This window comes from Monosiga brevicollis, genomic scaffold (assembly GCF_000002865.3).
Source record: "Monosiga brevicollis MX1 MONBRscaffold_26 genomic scaffold, whole genome shotgun sequence".
Classification (NCBI taxonomy): Eukaryota; class Choanoflagellata; order Craspedida; family Salpingoecidae; genus Monosiga; species Monosiga brevicollis.
In genome coordinates, this window is record NW_001865063.1 from 365,767 (window position 1) to 388,660 (window position 22,894).

General features: G+C 55.7%; 6 protein-coding genes across 6 annotated transcripts in view; 4 read left to right on the top strand and 2 right to left on the bottom strand.

The window, feature by feature from the left end:
* Positions 1–2,450, top strand: part of MONBRDRAFT_28461 (uncharacterized protein) — a gene marked incomplete at both ends in the record, with an annotated part of 3,739 nt that extends 1,289 nt beyond the window's left edge. The window contains one exon of the mRNA XM_001748844.1: positions 62–2,450. Within this exon, the coding sequence (XP_001748896.1) occupies positions 62–2,450 (2,389 nt within the window). The remainder of the gene's footprint in view (positions 1–61) is intronic.
* Positions 2,451–3,640: 1,190 nt separating this feature from the next.
* Positions 3,641–4,804, bottom strand: MONBRDRAFT_28462 (uncharacterized protein; the record flags this gene model as incomplete). The annotated part of the gene is made up of 4 exons (XM_001748914.1): positions 3,641–3,901; positions 4,025–4,260; positions 4,342–4,386; positions 4,468–4,804. 4 exons carry the CDS (start codon positions 4,802–4,804, stop codon positions 3,641–3,643), a joined length of 879 nt encoding a protein of 292 aa, XP_001748966.1.
* Positions 4,805–5,227: 423 nt separating this feature from the next.
* Positions 5,228–12,435, top strand: MONBRDRAFT_33894 (uncharacterized protein; the record flags this gene model as incomplete). Its single annotated transcript, XM_001748845.1, has 9 exons — positions 5,228–5,628; positions 6,014–7,339; positions 7,407–7,785; positions 8,304–8,377; positions 8,513–8,557; positions 8,747–9,808; positions 9,864–10,043; positions 10,159–10,512; positions 10,621–12,435. The coding sequence occupies exons 1-9, from the start codon at positions 5,494–5,496 to the stop codon at positions 12,433–12,435; spliced, it is 5,370 nt and encodes a 1,789-aa protein (XP_001748897.1). The 5' UTR covers positions 5,228–5,493.
* A 419-nt stretch (positions 12,436–12,854) lies between these two features.
* On the top strand, positions 12,855–14,422 carry MONBRDRAFT_28464 (uncharacterized protein; the record flags this gene model as incomplete). The annotated part of the gene is made up of 6 exons (XM_001748846.1): positions 12,855–12,917; positions 13,256–13,357; positions 13,426–13,566; positions 13,681–13,775; positions 13,868–14,036; positions 14,189–14,422. 6 exons carry the CDS (start codon positions 12,855–12,857, stop codon positions 14,420–14,422), a joined length of 804 nt encoding a protein of 267 aa, XP_001748898.1.
* A 184-nt stretch (positions 14,423–14,606) lies between these two features.
* MONBRDRAFT_28465 (uncharacterized protein) lies at positions 14,607–18,424 on the bottom strand (the record flags this gene model as incomplete). Its single annotated transcript, XM_001748915.1, has 12 exons — positions 14,607–14,742; positions 14,988–15,107; positions 15,194–15,268; positions 15,341–15,549; positions 15,631–15,756; positions 15,777–15,867; positions 15,948–16,209; positions 16,312–16,536; positions 16,565–17,687; positions 17,807–17,888; positions 18,004–18,119; positions 18,200–18,424. 12 exons carry the CDS (start codon positions 18,422–18,424, stop codon positions 14,607–14,609), a joined length of 2,790 nt encoding a protein of 929 aa, XP_001748967.1.
* A 1,589-nt stretch (positions 18,425–20,013) lies between these two features.
* MONBRDRAFT_28466 (uncharacterized protein) lies at positions 20,014–22,252 on the top strand (the record flags this gene model as incomplete). The annotated part of the gene is made up of 8 exons (XM_001748847.1): positions 20,014–20,460; positions 20,679–20,723; positions 20,793–20,828; positions 20,943–21,095; positions 21,276–21,409; positions 21,508–21,577; positions 21,720–22,007; positions 22,097–22,252. The coding sequence occupies 8 exons, from the start codon at positions 20,014–20,016 to the stop codon at positions 22,250–22,252; spliced, it is 1,329 nt and encodes a 442-aa protein (XP_001748899.1).
* Positions 22,253–22,894: the final 642 nt, after the last annotated feature.

Sequence of the window (22,894 nt, forward strand, 5' to 3'; positions counted from 1 at the left end):
AACTTTAGGATGACGGCTATCTCGCTTCGCCCAGCACGGCTGCCGATTACGTCGGTCTCAGCTGGCCCACCTGGCTGGCTGTCGACCCCACGGCTGCTTTCCTCGGCTTCTCCTTGCTCTTCACCACCGAAGCCCCCGCCGCCGGATATCTGGACATGGACATTGACTACTCGGGCCTCTCTTCAGTCGTCCTCCTTCCCGAAGTCGTGCCCGTTGTAGCCTACTACGACGCCCACCTTGCTGCTTGGCTGACAGTCCCCGGTCAAACTGCCAATTTGGCCACCAAAATCATCACCTTTGACCTCAACGTGTCCCGCCAGTATGCCCTCTTCAGTACACCCTTCATTCCCGAGCCGCCCACCACCACCACAATCACCCCCACCACCACCACCAATCCAACTGACGCCGTGGATCTTGCCTCCCTCGTTGGGCCCATCAGTGATAATGCCACTTCGGCTATATCTGCCATCGGCGGTGGCACGCTCTCCAACGATGCTCTCGTCCACCTGGAAGCGCTTCTCAACAACCTCCTCGATAGCGTGCCCAGTAATGGCACGCTCAACGTTGCTACAGATGGTCTATTCATCCAGGCCATGCGCCGTGATGCTGCAGCCGTTGGTAACCTGCTTGCCGACGCCAGCCAAGCCAACGGCACCGCCGGCCCCTCAGCCCAGTTGCCCACCGACATGGGTACCACCCTCGCCGAGCTTGGTGTTGCTGGCGACGTCAACTTTGTCCTCGCCGCTTTTTATGGCACCGACGCCAACACCTCGAATACGATCGAAGTCAGCCTGCGGCAAAGCACCGGCCCCGGTACCGGTGAAGCCCTGACCATCCGTGATCTTCCTTCCAACATTCAGCTTGTCTTTTACGTGACTCTCGACAGCGCCACTCTCAACGAGACGGCCTGTCGTTTCTGGAACACGAGCAAGCCCGTCGGCAACTGTGACCCTGCTCAAGCTGGGTGCCTTGGCGCCTGGGACGACACCGGTATCACTCTTGAGACTCTGGAGCGCATCGACAACACAAGCAATCTCTATCGCGTCGTCGTCTCGACCAACCACATGACCGCTTTCTCCGTTGGCATTGATTTCACCATCGAAGCTCCCGACGTCAGCCTAAGCAACTTTGACCCCACCAATGCCATCTACATCTGGATCCTCTGGGCCAGCTTCTATGCTTTCTGCGCCTTTATCTATCTGGTATCCTTCCTGGAGCGTCGCGCCTATGACCACTACCGCGCCGCCGTTGATCTGGGGCTGGCTGAGGAAAGTGCCCCACCCAAGTCGGATGCCCTGCTTGATGTCGAACTTGCTGAAAAACCCTTCCTGGTCGGCTGCACGCACCGCTTTTTCCACATGTTCAAAGTCAAGCATCAGTGGGTTTCCCTCCTTTGGCCGTCCACACGCCGCGTTTATCCCAAGCGCCACATCAAAGTCACGGCCTTTATGGCTACCATCTCCATGGCCTTTGGCATGATGGCCATCTTCAATTACACGGAGAGTCAAAATCCGGGCGAGCACACCAACACCTGGCGCATCACCATCAACAACAAAAACACCTATTTACCCCTCGAAGGCTTTTATTCCTTCTTCATTACCCTTCCCTTTATGCTGGCGCTCAGCATGTGCCTCAGCAAATACTCGACTTACCTGGACATCTTGCGTCGCGCTCGCCCCGAACGCTACCGCAATCACGCCTACCTGCAGAAAAAGATGCAACCTTACGTTGCCATGCGCAAGAAGCAAGGCCAGGTTGCGGCAGCTCCGAACCCTCAAGTCATGGCCACTAGCACCGACACCACCATATCCGTGCTCAATTCATGGACCACAATTGAAGAGGAGGGGTACCGAAACGAGGAGGATTCGGTGCAGGCCGAACCCGCGGCTGTTCAAACCAGCGCCGTGGCCATCAACATGCCCCAATCGGAACCCGGATCTGGGTCCACGCCCTCTGTCATGTTGCAATATCTCGACGTGGACGGCCTCGATGGTTCGCGAGTCGAATCCATCACGGCCCCCGATTCCGCCCCTTCAGCCGCGGACAAGGATGCGCGCACCGATGCGCAGGTGGAGCTGTTGGATCGAGACATGCGACGCTACCGCTGGTACTCGTATGCGCTGGCCAACACTCTGATGCTGGCAGGCATGGCACTGGCGCTCATCTTCATGGGCTCGACTAGTCAGGCGCTTCAGGAGCGATATTTGGTGGGCGTGAGCGAGTTTTTGATTTGCACTGCCATCATCACCGCTCCCATCGTATTTCTGATTGTGGCCATGCACCAGCAATATCGCGCCCAGCGTCAGCGCGCTGGCATGACAGATCAGCAATGGGCTGCCCACGTGGCCGCTATTACTGCCGTGGCAATGGCTGTTACAATGACTGCCGATATGATTCGGCGTGAAATCACCCGTGCTCTCAAGGAGAACCTCAACTTTAGCTTTCTTTGAGCTAGAAAGCACGCTCTGCCCCTTTTCGTACCCTTGTTAACTTGACCATACTCCTGACCATTGCCCATACGCACACGACATTAGCCTTTCTTTCTTGCTTCTTTCTATTCTTTTTTCTATCTTTCTTTCTTCCTTTTATGTTTGAAATTTTCTTCCACGACTTTGCGTTTGTGGCCCCGCGTTTCGTGCCTTGTTTACCGACCCAGCCCCCGCGCGCACACACTACCGCGAGGATCTTGTTCCCTACATTACACATTCATCTTCTCGCATCTTACCCTTTCTCCGTATCTCCCATATGTCCTTATCCCCTTCTGACTATATTACCAAGTGAACCTGTTCAGGCTTGTTGTCGCCTTGTTGCTTTCTGCGAGTGTGTTCAGTATCATGTAAAGCTCGCGTCTAGCTGTTGAGAGAATCACAATCGAACCTAACCGTCGATGCTTCTCAACATCAAATCAAAACGGGCATATGATGGAAGGGGGGAGGCGGAAAATAGCTCGTCGGTCAGCGATGGCACGATGCAACATGGTATTTCCGCTGCATGGATTATGTTTGAATCAGGGCCCGTGGCTACGCACACAGCCATGGGTGCCGGTCATGCCCCCTTTTCTCCAGTGAAGGCAAAATGAGCGAAACGGCATCGTCATGCGTAATGATCGTAAATTATTGGAAGCACAATTGCAAATTAGAGGGAGACAACTTGGGGCTGGCATCAAAGCCGGAGGCTGGCGAAGGCACTCAAGACGGCAAGTGTGCCGATAGCTTGAAGCGCGGCAGCACCAGTTGGGTCCCAGGTAGTGCTGGTAGGTGAAATCCTATGCAAAAGGCCGTGTGTGATTGATTTCTTTCGGGTCGAATCCTTCAACGCACATAGCCCTTGCAAATGGACATGCCGTCCGGACCTGACGAACAGCTCATGTATAATGTAAATTGTTTTCCATACGTTGAGCTTTGAGTTCTTCACGGGCGTTGGTGACTTGGGGAAAGACTTTGCTTGAAGGCGAGAGATCGAGAGAAATCCGCCTTTTCGGTTGTGTGCGTGCGCATGCATCAGACAATAGCAACAACCAATCTTCGATTAATTCTGTTTGCACAATGCTAAGCAACTACCAAACCGGCTCACTGGGTCTGTAGCTGTATCCCACCCCATATCCTGAACATCTGCTCTTGCTGCACGTCGCTAAACCACATCAGGCCTTAGGCACCGACGCCGAGGCTTTGGGTGCAAATTGCGGCTCGGATGCGGTTGAATCTTTGGTCTCAAACTCGGCCAAGCGACGACGGAGACGATCCCGTTCCTCAAGAGCAGCCGCGAGACTCTTTTGATCAATTTCGCGAGCCTGCTTGAGCTGTCGTGCTTCTTGAGCCTTGAGTTCCAAGCGGCTGCAAGCGCGCTCGATGAAATCCTGCTGAGCTTGAAGAGTGGTGCGCAGCTGCTCCACTTCCTGAGGCTGCGCGCAAAAGGAGCACAGAGAAAACACATTGAGTTTCGATCGCTTTGATTTCAAGCCTCTGGTTTGCCATGTTGAGCAGCAAGATTGACCGGGGCTAATCGGATTGCTAGCCAAACTTACCAGCTTGGGATTGCGGTTGATGACAAAGGAATGGCCATCGTAGTGGAGCGAGCAAGCAAAGACAATTCCCCCTTTGATGTCACGAATGCCGCTGCACATGGTGCCATGGCGCTTGTCGTTGATGTACAAGACAATTCGGTTGGAGAAAAAGTCCACCAAAAACCCGAGCTTGTCTTTGGCCTTGAGCTTGGGGCTTGGGCGCGCGGCGCCTGGTGTCGTATAGATATATCCTGCATCTGGAGAAAGCACGCAAGTCCAGACACCGTTCTGCACAGTGTTATGACCACCAGCATGCAAATAGGTCTGCGTCAACGCACCACCCCCAGCCATAAAGCCCACGGGCTTTTGGATGAATCCAAAGCCTACAATATAACGTACAAAACACACAACAAGATAAGAATAGCTGACTCGCTGCACACATGACCACCGATGGCAAGACGTACAGCCATGCACGTCTTGCAGCAGCTCAACTTCAAAGTAGACGACGTCACTGTCCTTCATAGGGTCGGTCATCCAGGCAGTTACCCAATTGTTACCACCTCGCTTGGCGACTTTGATGGTTTGAGCGCTCTCCTCGATGTCAAGGCGGCCAGAATAGGGACAGAAGCTGCCTTGAAGCGCATCGGTGTGCTTCACCAAGGAAGGCGCGCGATAGCTCAGGGCCTCTCCATCATCAGCGCTGCACAGCACACAATTGCCACAGTTCCGGCAGTACTGGCCGAGCTGGTCGGTGGCCGTGCCACACTTGGGACAGTGCTTGTGATAAAGGGGTGAGGCCATGTTGCTTGACGCTTCCAAAAACCAGCCAAGAAAACCGTGAAACTTGGAGGTGTATGATCTTGCGACAAGATGGAGATGCGGAAAAATGCCGAGCCGAGCGCTCAAGTTGCCCCCATTGATGAACCATGCAGCGTGATCGTCTCACACCATTAACACATCGACTTTTGATTAACGCTTGTTTGTGCTTGTGAAGTTTTTTTGCTTGTAACGCCAACAAAATGCTTGTATCCTTATGCGTTACGTATTCAGGATGTGGCTGCCATGCCAAAAATGGCAGGTTGGGACCTAGAGTCATGCGGATGTGTGAGCGTGAATGAGTTCGATTGCAAAAGTTTGGAGAGCATTTATCAACGAAAGCTCATCGTCTCCGCCTCCGCCATCACCATCACCAGCCAGGCGGTTTGTTCGTGTGCTCACTTGCTTGAAAGCTTGTAGCTTGTTGCTCTCTTGCTTGCAACAGTGACATGTACCTCCGACCATTATTTCCGCTTGGGGCACACCTGTCAAAGGCGTCCTTCTTGAGAAACAGGCGCATTGGGAACAGCGTTGGTGAGCGTGCCCTGATTGTAGTGCTGCTCATTCAAGCGTGCGCCGGACAGCAATACTCTCCCCACGTGAGAGTGTGTCTCGCAAGGATTGGTTCTTCATCATTTCTCTGGCACGTCTAAACGGCTAGAGACTGCGTCATCATGGGCCACAGTAGCAGCAAGCCCGGCCCAAGCTACTACAGACGCAGCGAAGAGATTCTCCGGGCCACCTATCACGAAGAAGCGATTGCCTTTGCCTTCCTGCCTGGTGCTGCCGAGGACATTGAATGCATTCCGGTTAGTTTTTGAACCATCCTTACTCGCTCGTACAGTCTCGCCACCCTTCTGACGCTACCGTGTGAGCTCAGGAGACAAAGCTAAAACCATGCCCACTCGGGCGGCATGCCTTTGTGCGATGCCCAAACCTGCGCGCCGAGACATCCGGGACGCACACCACCGGTATGCACAGTCAACCCTTGCTTGCAGATCGCAGAGAATGATGATATTCCATGTTTAGCCCAGTTTACCCCGCGATGGCTCACTCGTTTGCATTTGTTTTCCTCCCCTTCGCTCCTTGTGTCGGAAAATATGCTTTTCATTTGTGTGGCCGCCAGTCCATGAAGTACCTGTGCTCGTGTGTCGCCGCTGTCTGCTGCAATGTACGCTGGGCTCGACACGGGAGGTGTGTGGTCGACCCTGCGGTTGTCCGCCGACCGCCACACACGACAAGCCCGAAGAGGGTGTGGTCTACTTTTGCTACCTCAAGGCCGGCCATCATGCCCAGTGCGCTTGTGTGCTGTGTGGACATGGTCGGACGGGTACCTACAGAGTCACGTTTGATCAAGCCACGCAGCAAGATTTTCCCCGGCTAGCCCAACAGCTTGCAGACCGCTTTGAAAGTGCAGATTGGGTGCCTGCACCCCTTGCTCCGCGCCACGGATCTGACCTCGATGAGCTCCTGCGTCAAAGAGAGGAAATGAATTGCGCTTTGAAAGAAACCGCTGCTCAGCAGCAAGAGATGGAACATACATTTGCTGCACAAGATGGACGTGCTCCTTCACGAAATCAGCAAGCCTTGCTGTGTGCCCGATCCCAATCTGTTGCAATCCCGTTTGATACATGTGTACCACAAGCCTTGGCCTACCACTCTGATCATCAAAATGAACGTGCTGTTTACATCAAGCAGCACCTGCAGCAGAAGTATGAAAAGAGAATTCTTTCAGAGGCCGGCTCGGATGGTTACACGTCCTATACGCGCCGCACAGTCGAGGAGAAGACCGATGGGCACATTCAGGCCGCAGCGGGCTCGATAATGGCGCATGTGGATCAGGATTCAGGCCAGCTGCAAATCAACGGCAACGCACCCGCCGCTCTTCTAGGAACACCCCAAGAAAAGGGCGATGCCGACCCAACACCAGACCCAACGTCAGACCCATCGTCAGAGGATACTGTCAAAGTGATTCCTGCAGCCGATCTTTCTAGCCGGCTTCACGCATGCGAAGCCGGGCAGCACAATGGGAAGATCGTGCCCCAGGCTGTCTGCTTCAAGATTTCGGGCAAATACATGGACTCGAACGGGAAAACGCATAACGCCGAGGTTACCGTCTGGGACTCTCTGATTGTCTGTCAAGACTGTAAACTGGCCACCACCCTGCTCGTGTCTCAAGAAGAGAGCTTGCGGGAGGTTGTGCCCGCGGAGCTATTGCAACATGATTGTGTCATCAACCTTAAAAGCATCTTGACAAACGCACCTAACATGGCTGCTGATGGAGCTTTGCGATCAAGCCCTGGTGCAAACCATGCCATGGAGGCACGTGGTTTGGCCCTGCCAAACCGACCAGGCGCCATGACAACGCATTCACAAGCAGCCTCCCATGTGACCATGCGTCAATTTCAAGAGTTGGATGTCCCCGGCCTCGGTCGCTTGGTGCCCCACAACGTCATTTCTGTAGACGAGATGCAGCGCCTCAAGTGTCTCTGCCACGAGGGCTTGCACAATTTTTTGCACGTAGGTTGTCGTGTGTTTCGGGTGTTGGTTGCACGGGGGCGACCACTCATGTCAACCGTCGTTGTAGGCCACCCCGATTCTGCTGTTGACCGTGCAAGCCAAAGTGACAAGCACGAATACACACATGCAATTTCAGTCCGAGTCGCGCAAGGTCAAGCGTCGCCTCTTTGTGAAAAAGGTGACCATCACGCGACACAAGGAGGAGCTTCGTCGCCAGTGCCATGAGATTTTGCTCGTGGAGAATCGAGTGGTCGTGTATTCGATGTCATGCCTCTTTTGCCAGAAATCTCGTGAGTCCATGTCTGCGCTGCCAGCTCTGCGCACCGTTCGGCCGGGTCAGAGGGAAATAAGTCACCGCAGCACCCGCTACCTGGCCCGTTGTGGTTCCTGCGCCCCTTTCCTCATGCTCTTCCTCATGCTTTTGCCACAGAACCCATGCCTAGCTGGTTGATGCAGACGTTGGAGACCATGACTTTTGACCACGAAGGCCGGAGCGACGAATTTGAAATTGAGGATATTGGTGATCTCGGCGCATTGGACACGTATCTCTATCAGCGATATCGCGAGCCCGTGCAAGCGCGCTTTGCCTAAGAAGACTCATGGCCTGCCAGCAGGGGCAGCTCCTGAAGAATGGCCGCACTATTGGATTCAGGCCTCGTAGCCTAAAGCAAGCGCAACATAGGGGAACCCCATCGCAGCAATTGACTCTTTGCTTACCAAACCGACCCACTCACTACCCAGCACAAACATGATTCCCACCACTAGCCGTAGCCTCATCCACCCTGCATCTACGCGGTCACTGACCATGAAGTGCCGCTGACACTGCCATAACGCTACCGGTTCTCTCTGTCTCGACATCACACTCCTCTTGTCCGCTAACTTTTGCAATTCCTTTTTGATCTCTCTCTCTCTCGATTTTTCTCTCTCAATTTCTCTCATTCTCTTTCCTCTCTCTCTTCTTCAGACCTAATCTCTCTCTCGCAAACTCTCTCATCTCTCTCTCTCTCTCTCTCACTTCTCTCTCTCTCATGTGTGTGTGTATGTGTGTGTTGTTCCGAAATCGAATGTGCATTTTGGTGGTCGACGGCGACCACTTGACCCGACGCGCATCAGCCTGTACGCAGGGTAGAAGTGCCTGTACCATTGCGATTCAATTATTCTGGGCCCGAGTAGCCCTCGGTTCTGCCGCCTGTGGCACCAGTCGACATCGAGTGCCAGGTATGTTCCGGTTGCCGGCTTGCTTTTGTGCAACAGCGCGCGCGTGTGTGCGCGTTTGGCATGTTTGGTCTCGAGGCTTGTGAAGTCACCGAGGCCAGCTGCCTGCTACTTCCGGCTCCCAGCTCAGATGCGCTTTGGTTATGTGCTTGGTTGTATCGCAGGGTTGCTTTGATCCGTCATCCTTGCCAGGTTCTCGCCATCATGGCCCGTGCCGTGGCTGCCCTCGTGTGCCTGTTGGTGGCCGGCTGGGGTCTTGGGCCGGCGACGGGCTATGAGCTGCTGTCCACCCTGCCGACGAGTGATGGCCTGTCCAACATCAGCACCAGAATTAACATTGGCAGTGGTATCTTCCAGACCGGAGATCAGATGCCGCTGCGTATTTACATGCGCAGCCCCGGCCGCCTTTTCACCAAAGCCTTGATTCGGGTGGAATACGACAGCGCTCTTGATCTCGTCTCCACGGTGGCCGTCCCTTACTTGACCCGCCGCCAAGCTTCCCCAACTACCATTGAGCTAACTTACGAGAGTCCCTTTGTGGCCGGTGTCGATGCCTTCAACACCACTGCTGTTCTGCGCCTGGGCGCCATCACCACCCCCCTGCACGCTCTCGAGCTTCGCGTTTTCATCACGCTCAATACAACCATTCATCGCTTCGTTCTCCCCGATTGGCATCCAGTCCTGGTGCAAGGCGACTGGGCCGCCCTCGGTTTTGATCAGTACAACTACAACTCGTCCCTCGTCGCCCCCGTGGAAGAGACCTTGTGGCAACGCGCCATCAGCGCCTTGCGCGCCCGCTGCACCGGTCACGAGGATGCCCCGCTCCAGGTCGACAATGTCGAATCCTCAGACACTCTTGATCTCCTGGCCGATCTCTTTTACCGCCCAACCTCAGCCTCTTCTCTCACGCAGCTGGCGCAGAACACGGCTTGCCTTGACTGGGCCATCCTGAACAGCCTCACCACCCAAATATCAGTACTCCTCACCCAACAGCGAGCCAACGCCCTGGCCCACTACGAGGCCGATCTGTTGGACATGGGGGTGACCGCCGAATGCACCGACTATGAATGTGCTCCTACCAGTGAATCGTGCCTGTCCTGTGCCCTCGACTGTGGCGACTGTGATCAAAGCATGTCCGTCATCAAACCAGGCCCTCTTGACGGCGACCTCCTCGTCCTCTACGGTGGCTACACCATTGACCAGAATGGCTTCACCCGCCTGGCCGTCCGCCAAGCTCAACCCACAAACGACACCGTAGCCATCAATTTTACGCTCATTTCTGAAGCGACGCTCCTCGACGTACGTACAGTCGGCTCTGTGTGTGTGTGTGTGTGTGTGTGTGTGTGTGTGTGTGTGTGTGTGTGTGTGTGTGTGTGTGTGTGTGTGTGTGTGTGTGTGTGTGTGTGTGTGTGTGTGTGTGTGTGTGTGTGTGTGTGTGTGTGTGTGTGTGTGTGTGTGCTCGAAATTGTTATGCGGTTTATTTTCCGTGGTTTGCTTCCTTTGGCACTGCCTTGTTTGCTTCTCGTTCTCTCCGTGCACTTACACTGACTGCCTCACGATGGATGGCTTCTGGTGTATGCTTGTACCCATCTGCTCATGCTCAGCTTAATGGCATTCCCGTGGGGGATCCCGAAAACGCCACTGAGCTGGGTCAGGTGGTCTTTGCCGGCTTTAGTGTCCTGGTTGAAGCCGACGCGGCCTACCCGGATATCCTGCTCGAGTTTCGTGCTCAGGCCGTCTGGCAAGCCGACTCGTCCTTGGTTCAGCCCTTTGTGGCTGCTTTTGATGGCCATCACTGGTCACCCGTCGCAGGGCAGGCCTACCGCCGCGATACCCGATCTGTGCTGATCGATGGCAACGCCTCGGCCCACTACGCTCTCTTTTGTCGCCTTCTGCCCGTCAATCGCCAAGTCCAAGCACCTCCAACGTTTGCGCCTGACTTGTTTGCCGAGGTGCCGGTACGTCTCCCACCTACACTTGCTCGCTCGTGCACTGTACCTCTTCACTAATAACCTCTACCCACACTCACACCTCACCAACACCATGGCTGCAAAACTGGGCGACAGGAGAATTTGGACGACGTCTTGACTGACGTGGCCACCTCCATTCCCTATGGTGGTGAGGTGACTGTGAACATGGGGGGCATCACCATCACGGGATACGACCGTGCCACCACCGAGTTGGATGATTTTGTGGCCACGGGTGCTCAGGCCAAACCAACCGTGGCCCTGCCTTCAGGCTTCTCTGGAACCCTGGCGAACCTGGGCCTGGCCGATCGTGTTCAGATCTTGCTCTCCGTGTTCACCAACAACGGCACGGCTGCCGATGCCGATGGTATTGTGCCAGCAGACCAGCTTGATTTTTCCGTTCTCAACTCGGGCCTCATTGTAGACGTGCGAAATCTAGCCGAGCCCATCGATCTGGCCTTCCGCACCACCTTCAACGCCAGCGATAATACCACCATCTGCCGCTTTTGGAATGCCAGCCTCCCCGTGGAAGACTGCACTTCCGGCACCTGCTTCGGCGCCTGGGATACGCGGGGCGTCTACAAGGTGGTGGAGCTCAGCAGTGGTCACGACCTCGTTTGTCGCACGACTCATTTGTCCACCTTTAGCGTCGGAATTGACTTTACCATCTCGGCGCCCCGCGTCAGCGTTGCCAACTTCAATCCCGCCAACGCCGTCTACATCTGGGTGCTGTGGGGTTGCTTTTATGCCTTTTGTGGCCTCATCTACCTGTACGCCTATTTGGAGCGTCAGGCATATGATCGACGCCAGGCCATGCTGGATGCCGGGGTCATGCTTCCCGAAGATTTGCCACCGGAAAAGACGCCGCAAGAGGTGGACCTGGATCTGGCCGAATATCGCTTTGCCTCGGGCTGGCTTTTGCGCTGGTTGTACATGATTCGCCAGAAGCACCAGTGGTTGGTCATCGTTCTGCCCTCGGGCAAGCGCGTGTACCCCAAGCGCGAGGTTCAGGTCACGGCTTTTATGGCCACCATCTCGATGGCCTTTGGCGCCATGGCCATCTTTGTGTATACGGAGGGTCAGCACAAGGGCGAGAACCGCAATACGTTTCGCATCACCGTGTCAGGGGATGACGTCTACCTTCCTCTCGAGGGTATATATGCCTTTATCATGACTTTCCCCTTTATGCTTCTACTCAGTCTCAGCCTGGCCAAGTACTCGACCTACCTCGATGTGTTGCGCCGCATTTGTCCAGAGCGCTACCGCAACCACGCCGCCGTTCGGGCCGTGAATCAAGAGATTGAAGCGGGGCATTTGAAGCGCCGTGTGCCATCGTCAACAGAGACGACGACCAAGGACCCGCCAGGGCCTGCCACGAGCAGCACGCCGAAAGGCGCCTCCGTGCCCTGGGTTCGCGAGACGGAGCTGCAGCAATTTTATACCTTTGACTTGGATGAGTCCAAGACGGAGTCATTGGGTGTTTCGCTCGACTATCTCGAGGTGGGCCCGGGCACGGAGACTACCGAGGAAGAGATTGAGTCACTCAACCGGAAAATGCTCTTCTTTCGGCGTGCTGCCTATGGGCTAGCCTATGGGATGCTTTTGGGTGGGCTGTTGTGCGCCCTCGCCTTTATGGGTTCGATGGACGAGGACGCACAGGTGCGCTATCTCAAGGGCGTGGCTGAGTTTCTCATCTTCTCGGCCATCATCACGTCCCCTTTTGTGTTTTTGCTGGCCTCGGCCATGCGGCAGTATCACATGGCGCGCCTACGCCAGCGCTATACGGATGAGGAGTGGCGGGCGCATGTTACTGCAGTGGTCGCGGCCGCGACTGCAATCGTCATGACCACTGCCATGATACAGAGGGAGATTGGTCGTGCCATCCGCGAGAGCTTTGATTTGGTCGTGCTTTGAGTCGTTGCAGCGTGATCGTGCCAGACGTTGATCCATAAGAACTTGTAATAATATATGGCTGATTTTCTGCTAATTTTCTGGCCTTTTTCCATCATTTTTTTTTTTTTTTTTTCCCTTCTTCTTCTTCTTCTTCTTCTTCTCCCTTGAGGTCTGCAGGCCCTTTTTCCGTACCTGTGCGCGTCGTGCTCGTGTGGTTGGGCTATGAGAGCCGGCATGCTCGTTCAGATGACCGGTGTTTGATCCAATTGGCCCGTAAAGTCAAATCGACATTCAATTTCGAATTCAAAGTGAGATCAGAGAGAGAGTAAGAGAGAGAGAGCAGAAAAAGAAGATCAAGTTGATATCGTGTGTGTGTGTGTGTGTGTGTGTGTGTGTGTGTGCATTTTTAAAAGACTCGGGGACACTGGCTGAGCGCGGAGATGGCGCCGTTTGTGACGTTTACGGAGGAGGATGTACCCGATCTGGCCGGTCGCGTGGCCGTGGTGAGGCGGGCAGCGTGGTCGGATTAGCGGGCAGCGTGGTGGGTAGAGAGGAGATCTCACGGCGATGGTGAGTGTGCGCGTAGGTGACGGGCGGCAATTCGGGCCTGGGCTTGGAGAACTGTCGCGTTCTCGCCGATCACAATGCCACCGTGTACATGCTCTCGCGCTCGATTGAGCGAGCCGAGCAAGCACGCGCAACCCTGGCTCGGGCCATTGGCGAGAAAGCACAGCGCAACGTGGGTGCTAGGTCTCGGCTCCACTTCGACACCTCTGCTTGTCAGTGTATGCATGCTTCACCCCACCCCCGCTCAAGGCGCTCCTGCTCGCCGCTGCTGTAGATCAAGATCGTTCGGCTGGACTTGGCCGATCTCGAGTCTGTGGCAGCCTGCGCACAGCAACTGACACAGGAGCAGGAACACATCGACATTCTCATCAACAACGTAAGGTTGTCGCGATCCCGGCGCACTCGTGGCTTGACCTGGCTCTTGCTCACCAAAATCACAAGCAGGCTGGTGTTATGATGCTGCCCTTCGGCCAGACCAAGCAAGGATTCGAGCAACAAATCGGCATCAACCACCTGGGGCACTTTGTGCTAACAGCCAAGCTTCTACCCTTGCTCCGCGCGAGCCGTGAAGCACGCATTGTGCAGGTTGACTGCTCTTCCACCCCCACCTTCCCCCACGCACGATTGCCGTCAAGCTAGCTCCCAGATCAAACGAATCGAAACTCTCATATACACCCTGCTGTGGTGCCGCCCTTGCAGGTATCGTCCGTGTACCACTGGCTCGCGGCCAAGGGAATACAACTTGATCACCTTGAAGGCGACGCCGCTTCATACAATCCTGACTTGGCCTACGGGTACGGAAGTTTCTCTCGAGGCCAGGACTGGTTCGGGTTCATGTTGCTCGCCGGCTGACTCTGGATTGCTTTTGTGCTTTGCTCTTGGTCAGGCAAAGCAAACTTGCCAACCTATTGTTTGTGCAGGAACTGCAGCGCCGATTGAATGCGGCGGGCATTAACAACGTTACGGCATATGGCGCGCACCCCGGCTACTCCGCCACCAGCCTCCAGGGCAAGGCTGCCAGCTGGCGCGGTTATGTCTTTGGGGCTGCCAATTATGTGAGTCGCACAGAGCCAAGGCGACGTGAAGATTGGAATACTGCCAAAATATCTGGCTCGGGGCAAAGAACAGCTCTATGGGTTTGCTCACTGAACCTCTTTTTTACTCTCCCTGTGCTGCGTCGCTCCCTGCCGCGCTACGGATCAACTAGGTGTTTGCACAGCCTGCGGCCCGAGGAGCGCTGCCGCAGTTATATGCGGCTGTGGCACCAGAGGCCCAACCTGCACGGTACTATGGGCCCAATCTCATGTTTGGAGCCTGGGGCTGGCCTACCGAGGCCGCAATGGCCGGTGCAGCCACGGACCCGGAAGCCGCCTCTCGCCTTTGGGAGGTCTCCGTGCGCCTGACTGGCGAAAACTTTGCTTCTCTCGAAAACAGCCGCTGATCGCTTGGATTGGTTTGATAACATACGACGGCGCGTCATTAGCCGGCGCTCTGCTTGGACGCGGCCACCCTGCGTGGGTAGACACGTGCCGCAAAGTCGTTCTACTCGTGCGTGTACACAAGATTCAAGTTCTAATTGATGTGTCTATGATGACAAGTCTCGGACAAGTCTTTAATACAATACTCTAAAGGTGGCCGGTGGTGCGGCCTGCTGCCCGAAGCGTGGCATGTGCATGCGCTTGTGTTCGCATGCGCCGCCCCACCAGGTATTGGGAATATTCCTCAAAAGTTGCCTGTCGACCTTGAGCCTCTGTCTGCCGCCTGCAGTGAGTTTGCGTGATCCAACAGTGAGAATGGCTCATTCGTTTGCTCAGTGTTTGCGACCCGACGACGAGAACATCCAAACATTACCGGTTTTGGGCTATCGATGCACGATAGGTCGTGGTCAAGTGGGCGCTGGCGCGGGTCAATGCCTCACTACGCCAAAGCGGTCGTTTACACCACACAGTCACTGAGCATCGCGGAGCAGAATGCATCATCAAACCGAGCCGCGAGGGTAGGCTTACCGCTCCGTGGCAGCGTGGTGTTGTTTTTGGGCACGCAGGCGCTGCACGCGGGCTTGGTGCTCTTGTTGCGCTTGCTGTCGCTGACGGGCCTCGGCTCGTTGCGTCGCCCGAGCCCGTTCACTTTACGTAGTCAGGTCAGCGCGGGACCAATGAGTGTGAGGGCAGTGCATTGGGCTGGGTGGCGCCCTGCGAGGCTCAAGGCTCACCTAATGCGCATGGCTTCTTGCTTTTGAGCTTGTTGTTGTTGAGCATGTGCCTCTTGCACTGCCGCTTGTTCGCGCCTTGGCCGCCACAAAGATCTCAATAAGTTGGATGCGTCAAGTGTGCGCAGAAAGCGAGGGCCGGCTGCTCACCGTGCTTCTTGCTGACGCCGCATGGATGATTCTATGATGCTGTAGTGCTGACGCGCGGCACGCTGCTGATGCAATTCGATTAACCGTTGCTGGTGCTGCCTCTGACGGCGCAGCGTCAAGCCGTCATCTGCCTTTTCCATGGAGCGTACTTGAGGGGGACGATTGCGTACAGGTGTGCCATGCTCTTGCCAACGCGCCTGGTGGGCAATCTGGCGACAGGGGCAAGGGGTCAAGATTTGTGCGCAAAGGCAGCTCCAAGCGGACATCATGTGCAGGAGATGGGGACGTACACGTTGGTTCTCAAGCCGTTGGGCGGCCGGGCTGAGCACCAAAGTGTTCCGACTGGAGGAGTGGGCACTGCTCTCCTCCATAGCAGCGAGAGACCTCTGTCCAAGGTTGATGGTGCTCTGACTCTCCTGTGTTGACCGCAACCCACCGAGCGAATGACTGTTCGCAAAGGGAGAAACACATGGATGAGGTATGTCGCTAGCCAAGAGGCACGACGGTCAGCACAGGAGGGGCCTGATCTGCAGAAAGAAAACAAAAAAACAAAACAAAAAACACACGCACACACACAGATGAACGGGTAATTGCGCTTTGATCATACCTGCGCGATACATCCAGGCGAGTTCGATGGCGAAGCGGTTGAGAACGCGTCAGCGAGCGCGTCAAGCGAGGTTCGGGGTCAGAAGAGCTCAGTGGTGATGGCACGGGCACATTCTCGGAGGCGTCAGTGCGCGTAGCGGATGGGAGTGGGGTTGCATTGATGGCGGGGGTCGTCGGCGTGCTTGTCAGCCTCAAAGGGGTAGAGGGTGTCCGCTGTTGCGGCGAAGGTGAAGTGGTGGGAGCCTGAGCACCAAACGAGGTGGCTACATTTTGAATTGTGGTGAGGGCTGATCAGTTCTCGGTGGCTGAGAGCAAGTGGTGGTAGCTGTGGCTGCTGAAGCGTTTGGGGAAAGAAGATCACACACCTGGATAGCGGGCCATGTGTTGGACTGCTAGACAAAATTCCGGAAAGGTGAGTGTGGCCATGTGCTCAGTTGAGGCGTGGTCGATGACCCCCGTCCAAAATTCGATGCGGGGCTGACTGGCACGGGCGGGGTCAGCTTGGCGATGAAGCACAACACCGGGGAGAAACACGGGTGCTGCGTCAGAGTTGGCCAGGGCCGAAGGCACGGCCAACACGTAGTCGGCATCTAAAAGCGTGGGCACACAGACAAAAACGTGATATCAGTCCATTGGTGATAGCCGTTGTGGTCATGAGAAAACGCATGGTGCAAGTGAGAAGTCCAGACAGAGGTGAAGAGAGAGAGAGAGGGTGTGTGTGTGTGTGCGTGTGTGTGTATGTGTGGACAGCATGGAGCGTTAGGATGGACAGCATCGAGGCGGGCAGGGCCATGATCCAACCTATTGCATTGTCTGGGCTGGTGTGGACCGGTTCATGTGCAATGACTGCAGTCAGATCAAAGTATAGTTCAGGTCCACCAGTGGGCAGGCGAACCAAAAGCGCAGGCTGGTCGGTTCCAGTTGGCGCCTCAATGCCACGAACGACGGCGGGAAGAAAGCCTGTGGCGACGGGCACGAAAACGGACTCGCCCACGATGGTGTCCAAGCTGTCTACAGCGAGAGGCGTGGTGCCGCTGCGTGGGGAGGAGGGCTTGATGCGGAGTGAGGGTGCAGAAAGGGTGGTAGCTACATCAATGGCGCTGTCTGCACCATCAGCTAGGTCCGGCGGGGCGTGGGTGCCGGCGTCAGCAGTAGGTATGGCCTCGTTAGAAGGGGCGGGCACGGTGTCTGCCGGCAGGGCGTCGTCTGCGGGCCCGTCGAGCAGCTGTTCATCTGTCCCTACGGCGCTGTCAGCTGGTGGCGGCATGTCGAACGTGTCTGCTGCTGTCATCGACGGAGGAGCAAGGTGCACTGGTGCAGAGCTGGAGGCCTGCTCATGCATATCGTGGAGAACACGATCGAGCTGGGTGAGCTGGTGGTCAGGGTAAAGGCGGGGGCTGAGCTGCTCTGCTTGTTGCAAAAGGCTGGGGGACATGCGGATGCAGGTGCCATTGGTGGCGGCTGGAAGCAGGACTGCAGGCGGGGCTATGGTAGCACTGGGTCCGATGCAAACGAGATCGAGGCGAAGGCCGCGTTTAGCATGGGCCTCAGCCAGCAGCTGCTGGCAGCGAGCGAGAGGGTCATCGGTGCCGTTGGCCTGGCCAAATTGAGCCTCGGTCAAGAACATAATGTGCTGTAGATCTTCTACTTGCAATGTGTCGGCCAAGCCTGGCTCCAGATGGTCCGTAGCAGGAGCGTTGGAGGTGGAACAGTCCTGCACCCAGTTTCGCAGTTCCTGCATCTGGGTGTGGGGGTTGGGCGGAGGAGTGGGGTGAACGGGATCGAGTCAAAATCAGCAGGACGGGACCAGACATTCTGCGCAAAATTTGAACAAAGGCCTGGTTGGGCTGAGCCACGAACCGCATTGGCGGGCGAGTCTTGAAGGGGAACAGGGGTGGGCGTAGCCCACGTGAGATTGGGCGCCAGTTTCCCGAGCCAGAGCCTTGTGGATAGGGGCCAGCAATGACGCAGAAGTGAAGGGGGGTTAGAGCCACGATGTACACGGGTGAGATGGCGTGTGACGATTGGGTTTGACCACTTGTGCGGCCTTGTCATACCGAGTGTCGGAAGTGTGGCACTGGGTATGAACGGAGAGCCACAGGAGTAGTTCTTGCGTGACCAGGGCAAAGTCGGCTGCGCTTCCTGACGTCACGCAGTCGAGGATGATGGCCGTCTATGAAGCCACCCGATGAGGCTTGTCAAGCAAGTCAAGACCAGATATCACCTTCAAGTGGAGCAGGGTACCGTGCTTACGGTGGTGCCGGGGCGTGGGGGAGGCAGGAGGGGGATGCGCTGGCCGTGGAGATGGGAGCTCCACGACTTGTGGCGTTCCAGGCGTCGGAGGAGGCGAGCGGCGTGCTGTTGGGTTGGTTCGCCATGCTCGGCCTCGTCTGCCTCGTCTGGCGTCGGTGATGGGGCAGCGACGGCGGAGAGCAGAGCAAGGTTGAAGTTGTCGAGGAGGATTTGCGCCTCCTCCATGACGGTGATTTCGGACGAAGCCGGGGGAGCGGTGCTATCGGGGCTGGCGATGTCGTTCTGGTATTCTGGCGGTAGCTCCACAGCGCCCTGCCTTTGTAGCGAGGGCGAGGGACGTGGCAACTGCGCCATGTCCGCAGGCGTTCTCAATCTTCTTCCCGTCTCGTGTGAGCAGCAGCGGTGCGGCATCAAATGTGAGCCGAAAACGACGCCCAGCTCTTGGTGCGTCCGAATGAGGCGGTTCCTATGCGCCGTGCATCCTGGCTTCCACAGCACGTGTTTCGACAGCATCCACACCACGATCCGACTGGGAACGCAAGAATCAGACGAGCAGATGGATGGACTGTGGGGGCGGCCCCCGCACGGTCAAGGGGTCATGCAGAAGAGAGATCGAGAGAGAGAGATCGAGAGAGAGAGAGCGAGAGAGAGAGAGAGAGAGAGGGATTCGGCGCCAAATTCTTGAAAATTTCATGTGTGTGTGTGTGTGTGTGTGTGTGTGTGTGTGTGTGTGTGTGTGAGTGTGTGTGTGAGTGTGTGTGCGTGTGTGTGTTTATTGGTGCCGCACTCTCTTGTGTTGCGAAGTGAGACAAATTATCTGACAATTCATCCAAGCTTGTTGATCTGTTGATACAGCTGCAACTACCTGATTGTCAGACTATGCTGTTGTAGTATAAAAGAGTCGAAAAACCGCAACATCTGTACGATTTGCGACAATAACTCGGGTATTGTCTCTTGGCGTTGTAAAAACCACTTCTGAACACATGTTGTCAACACTCTATGTAGGAAAGAATGACGTTTCTCACTGCGTTCGTGGATTCATTCTTGCTGGACAAATGCGCACACCGCTGCGTATCTCTGCTTTTACGTCACACACCCATGAGTCCCTCTGAGATCACTTCTATCCCTTCTGCTCTCTCTGAAACCTTACCTCTTCCTCATTATCGCCACAGGCCATCTGATCACATCTCTTCAACAACCATTGATCTGATCCACCTCTCTTCTCAACTTGCCGCCAGCTCAACGTCCCTCTGTGTGCGCAAAGGCCATCGAGCTAGCTCAACTGCACCTCGACGTCGTCGTCCTCTGGCTTCTCCTCCTCTGCCTCCTCCTCTGCCGCCGCCGCCTCCTCCTCTTCCTCCTCTTGCCTAACTCAGTCTACCTTTGAAGCCCCCTGCGCCTCCGCGTCTTCTGCTTCCTCTCCCCTCTCTTCTTCCGCTCTCCTTGGCTGTACCAAGGCATCTAGCAGCTGTCGGTGGCATCGCGGCCCCGCAATGCCAGCTTGGATCGAGATCAGATCAGCTCGCCCGTCTTCTCCATCGACCAACAGCTGGCCGTCACCTCCGCAGCTTTAGCTCCAAGATTCTTTGGCTGACCGCTGCATCGGGCAAATTCATCCAAGTCTTGCTCAGGCCCCCTCCGTCTCTTGGCGCGCATGTTTGAGGGCCCCCTGCTCACCCGGGTTGAGCCCCCCACCCCCCCCGACCTTGCGGATCCAAATCATCCATCTGGTGTTTTTGGCCGCGCCCCAGGAGTGCAAGCGCTCTTTCTCTTCTCCCGCGGGTGTCCGCGCGCCCATCACCCACACCGGCATCATGGGCAGCAACAACCTGTTTTTACAAATCTGCGGATCGATCGGCATCGTGCTCACCGCCATCAATTTACTGCCAATGCTCGTCATTGTTTCCTACCGCATGTGGATGTTTGCACGGGAGCGCTTTGTGCTTGTGACCCTGTTCTACGCCCTCGGTATCTCCTGCTACATGATCGTCGAGTCCTTTCCCACCGCCAGCACCGGTGCACTCGTGCAAGCATCCAACACCAACAGTCTGAGCTGGTGCATCTTCCTCGCGACGGGCCAATTCTTCATCAACGGCTTTATCCTCGAGCTTACATGCATCCTCTCCTACACCTTTTACTCCATCAACACCCTTTCCAACTTTCCCATCAAATTTGAAGTCTTTATGCACACCGCCTCGGCCGTCATCGCATTGTCCATGGCCATCGTCTCTGGCTGGTGGTGCAGCAACCACTGCAAAACGGTATGCCCCGGTGTTTCCATCCGCCTGCTTCTGGCCCCAGCCCTCCTTTGAGCATCTGCTGAGAATTCCGAGTCGGGCAAGGCTTTCATGCTTTGAAGCTTGGGGATTGTGAGAACGCATGGGCTTTTTTCTTTTGCTGCCACTTCTGTCGTTGCCACTCATGCTTGCTGCTCGTGATCACTTTCTCTATTTCCGGACCAACTTCTTCCGGCCGGCAGGAACACCCGGGAAGCTGTTTGTATCCCATTTTGACGGCTACCAAGGTCCGGGATGCCTTTATGGCAATCCCGTTCTTCCTCTTTTTTCGTGTGATTTTTGTTGTCCACACCCAGCACGCTCGCATCCGCACAGCCCAAACTGAGCTCATCGTACGTTCCACGCGTTGGCTCTGGCGCGCTCATTCGCCCGTCGCTTGCACCGCTCTCCTCGCTCCGGGCCACCTGCACCATGCTCAGCCGCCGCGCGTCTTCCACGATGGCTAGGAATGCAAGGCGTTGTCGCGCACTGAAAAGAGTCGTCACGAACAGCTCCTCACCATGTACAAGGCCACCATTAAAAGCGTTTACTCGCCCCTCAAGTTTTATCCATTGCTCTTCCTTTCAGTCCTCATCTCCGATGTGGTCATGCTCTCTCTCGTACGTTCTGGTTCCTACCCCTCCCACGCCCGCCTCGCCCGCTGGCGCTGGCTGAGTGTTCTGTGTCCAAGCTGCGGTGTTTCACATACCAGCATCTTTCTCATCGAGGGGGGTTTTCTTTGTTTGTCCCTTCACGTTGGCTCGTGAATGGCCGGTCTGGTTCGACTTGCTCATGGCCAGCTCCCACCGGCTGGGCTGCACGATGACGAAGCCGTTGGTCATTTTCACAAACGCACCCCGATCATCCATCTGCTTTGGATTGTGGGTGTGGGCTCTGGCTCATTCGTTCTCTTTTTTAGCCAAAAAGAGCACCGGTGAGTAAGCACTGCACGCTACCCAGGCAGTGAGGGTGCGCGGGCACCCATGTGTTTGGACTTTTACCCTGACGTCCCACTTGCGTTTGCCCAAACAGGGAGCGCCTCAATGTGCGCCGCCTACTCCAGCGTTGTTACGGGAAGCGTGTGCGGGTTGCCAAAAGACATGTAAGTGTGCCCATATGCGTGTGCGTGTGCGTGTGCGTGCGATCGCGCATGACTTAGCCCTTTTGTTGATGTTTTGGATGTCGGCTTTTCAAATCTAATTGCTCCTTGTGTGCCTGTGGTGCTGTCTCGTGCGCGGGTCCAGAACTACATTGTGTACGAGAACCCAGATGATTCCGAAGATGACGAGGCGGATGCTGGCATGGGAGCTGTTGCTACCACGCAGTTGGCCATGAGTGGCCCAGACGCAACGCACGAGTCACGGCAGCGGCTCATCAGCTCGGCCGTACCACCCGACATGTTGTTGGATGATGAGGATTATGAAGATGCCTCAGGCCTCGCTGCCAAGGTCCTACGGGCCCAAGACACCATCAAGCGCAAGAGCCGCGATGGATCATATCAGCCCCCTACCCTTGGTTCCAGCAGCTCGCAGGTCAGTCATTGGTACCTTGCCACCACCATGCGACGTGTAGGCGGGCGGCGTGTTCATGTTCTTTTGTTTCCATGTCTCGAATTGTACAGGAATCGGACCACGATTATGAAAACACGCCGATAAATGACGACGAGAACGCGCCAGTTCACGACTACGAGAATGCGGTGGGCAGCGATTATGAGAATGCCGCTCCGGCTGTGTCAACCCAGGTGACAGATCGGGATGATGCGCCAACGAATGCGTAGTCGCCATTCCAACTGATGCGCGCCGAACGGTAGCAGAGGTGTCTCTGCGGTCCGGTAGATCTCTTTTAGCTTTTCACCATGGCAATGAGTGTGCTTGTGGGCATGAGAACAGGCTGCTGTCCGTGGTTGCACTATTGTGCCACCCTCATGGCAAGCCGCTTTTGCTCTCGGTAGTTTTTTTTTTTAAACGACTCTTTACATTGTTTCGTCTCATTCGCTTTTTTTCCAAGCCTGTATGCTCACATTTCCCGGTCGAGACGGCGCTACAAGGAGAGAATTGCGCACTAAAATCAGCAGAGAAGGGGCATCAGGAAGAAAAGAGGGAGAGAGAGAGAGGGGGAGAGAGAGATTCAAGAGATTCAAGAGATTCAAGAGATTCAAGAGATTCAAGAGATTCAGAAAGAGAGAGAGGGAGAGAGATCTTTAGGGAATTTGAGATTAGAGAGATGCAGAGACGGGCAGATAGAGGACATGGACCTCGACTCAGACAGAGATACCGAGAGTAGTGGCAGCGACAAAAACAGAATTATAAAGCCAGAGGGCCACAGAGAGCCACAGAGAGCCACAGAGAGCCACAGAGAGCCACAGAGAGCCACATAGAGCCACAGAGAGCCACAAAGAGCCAGAGACCACAAGAGCACA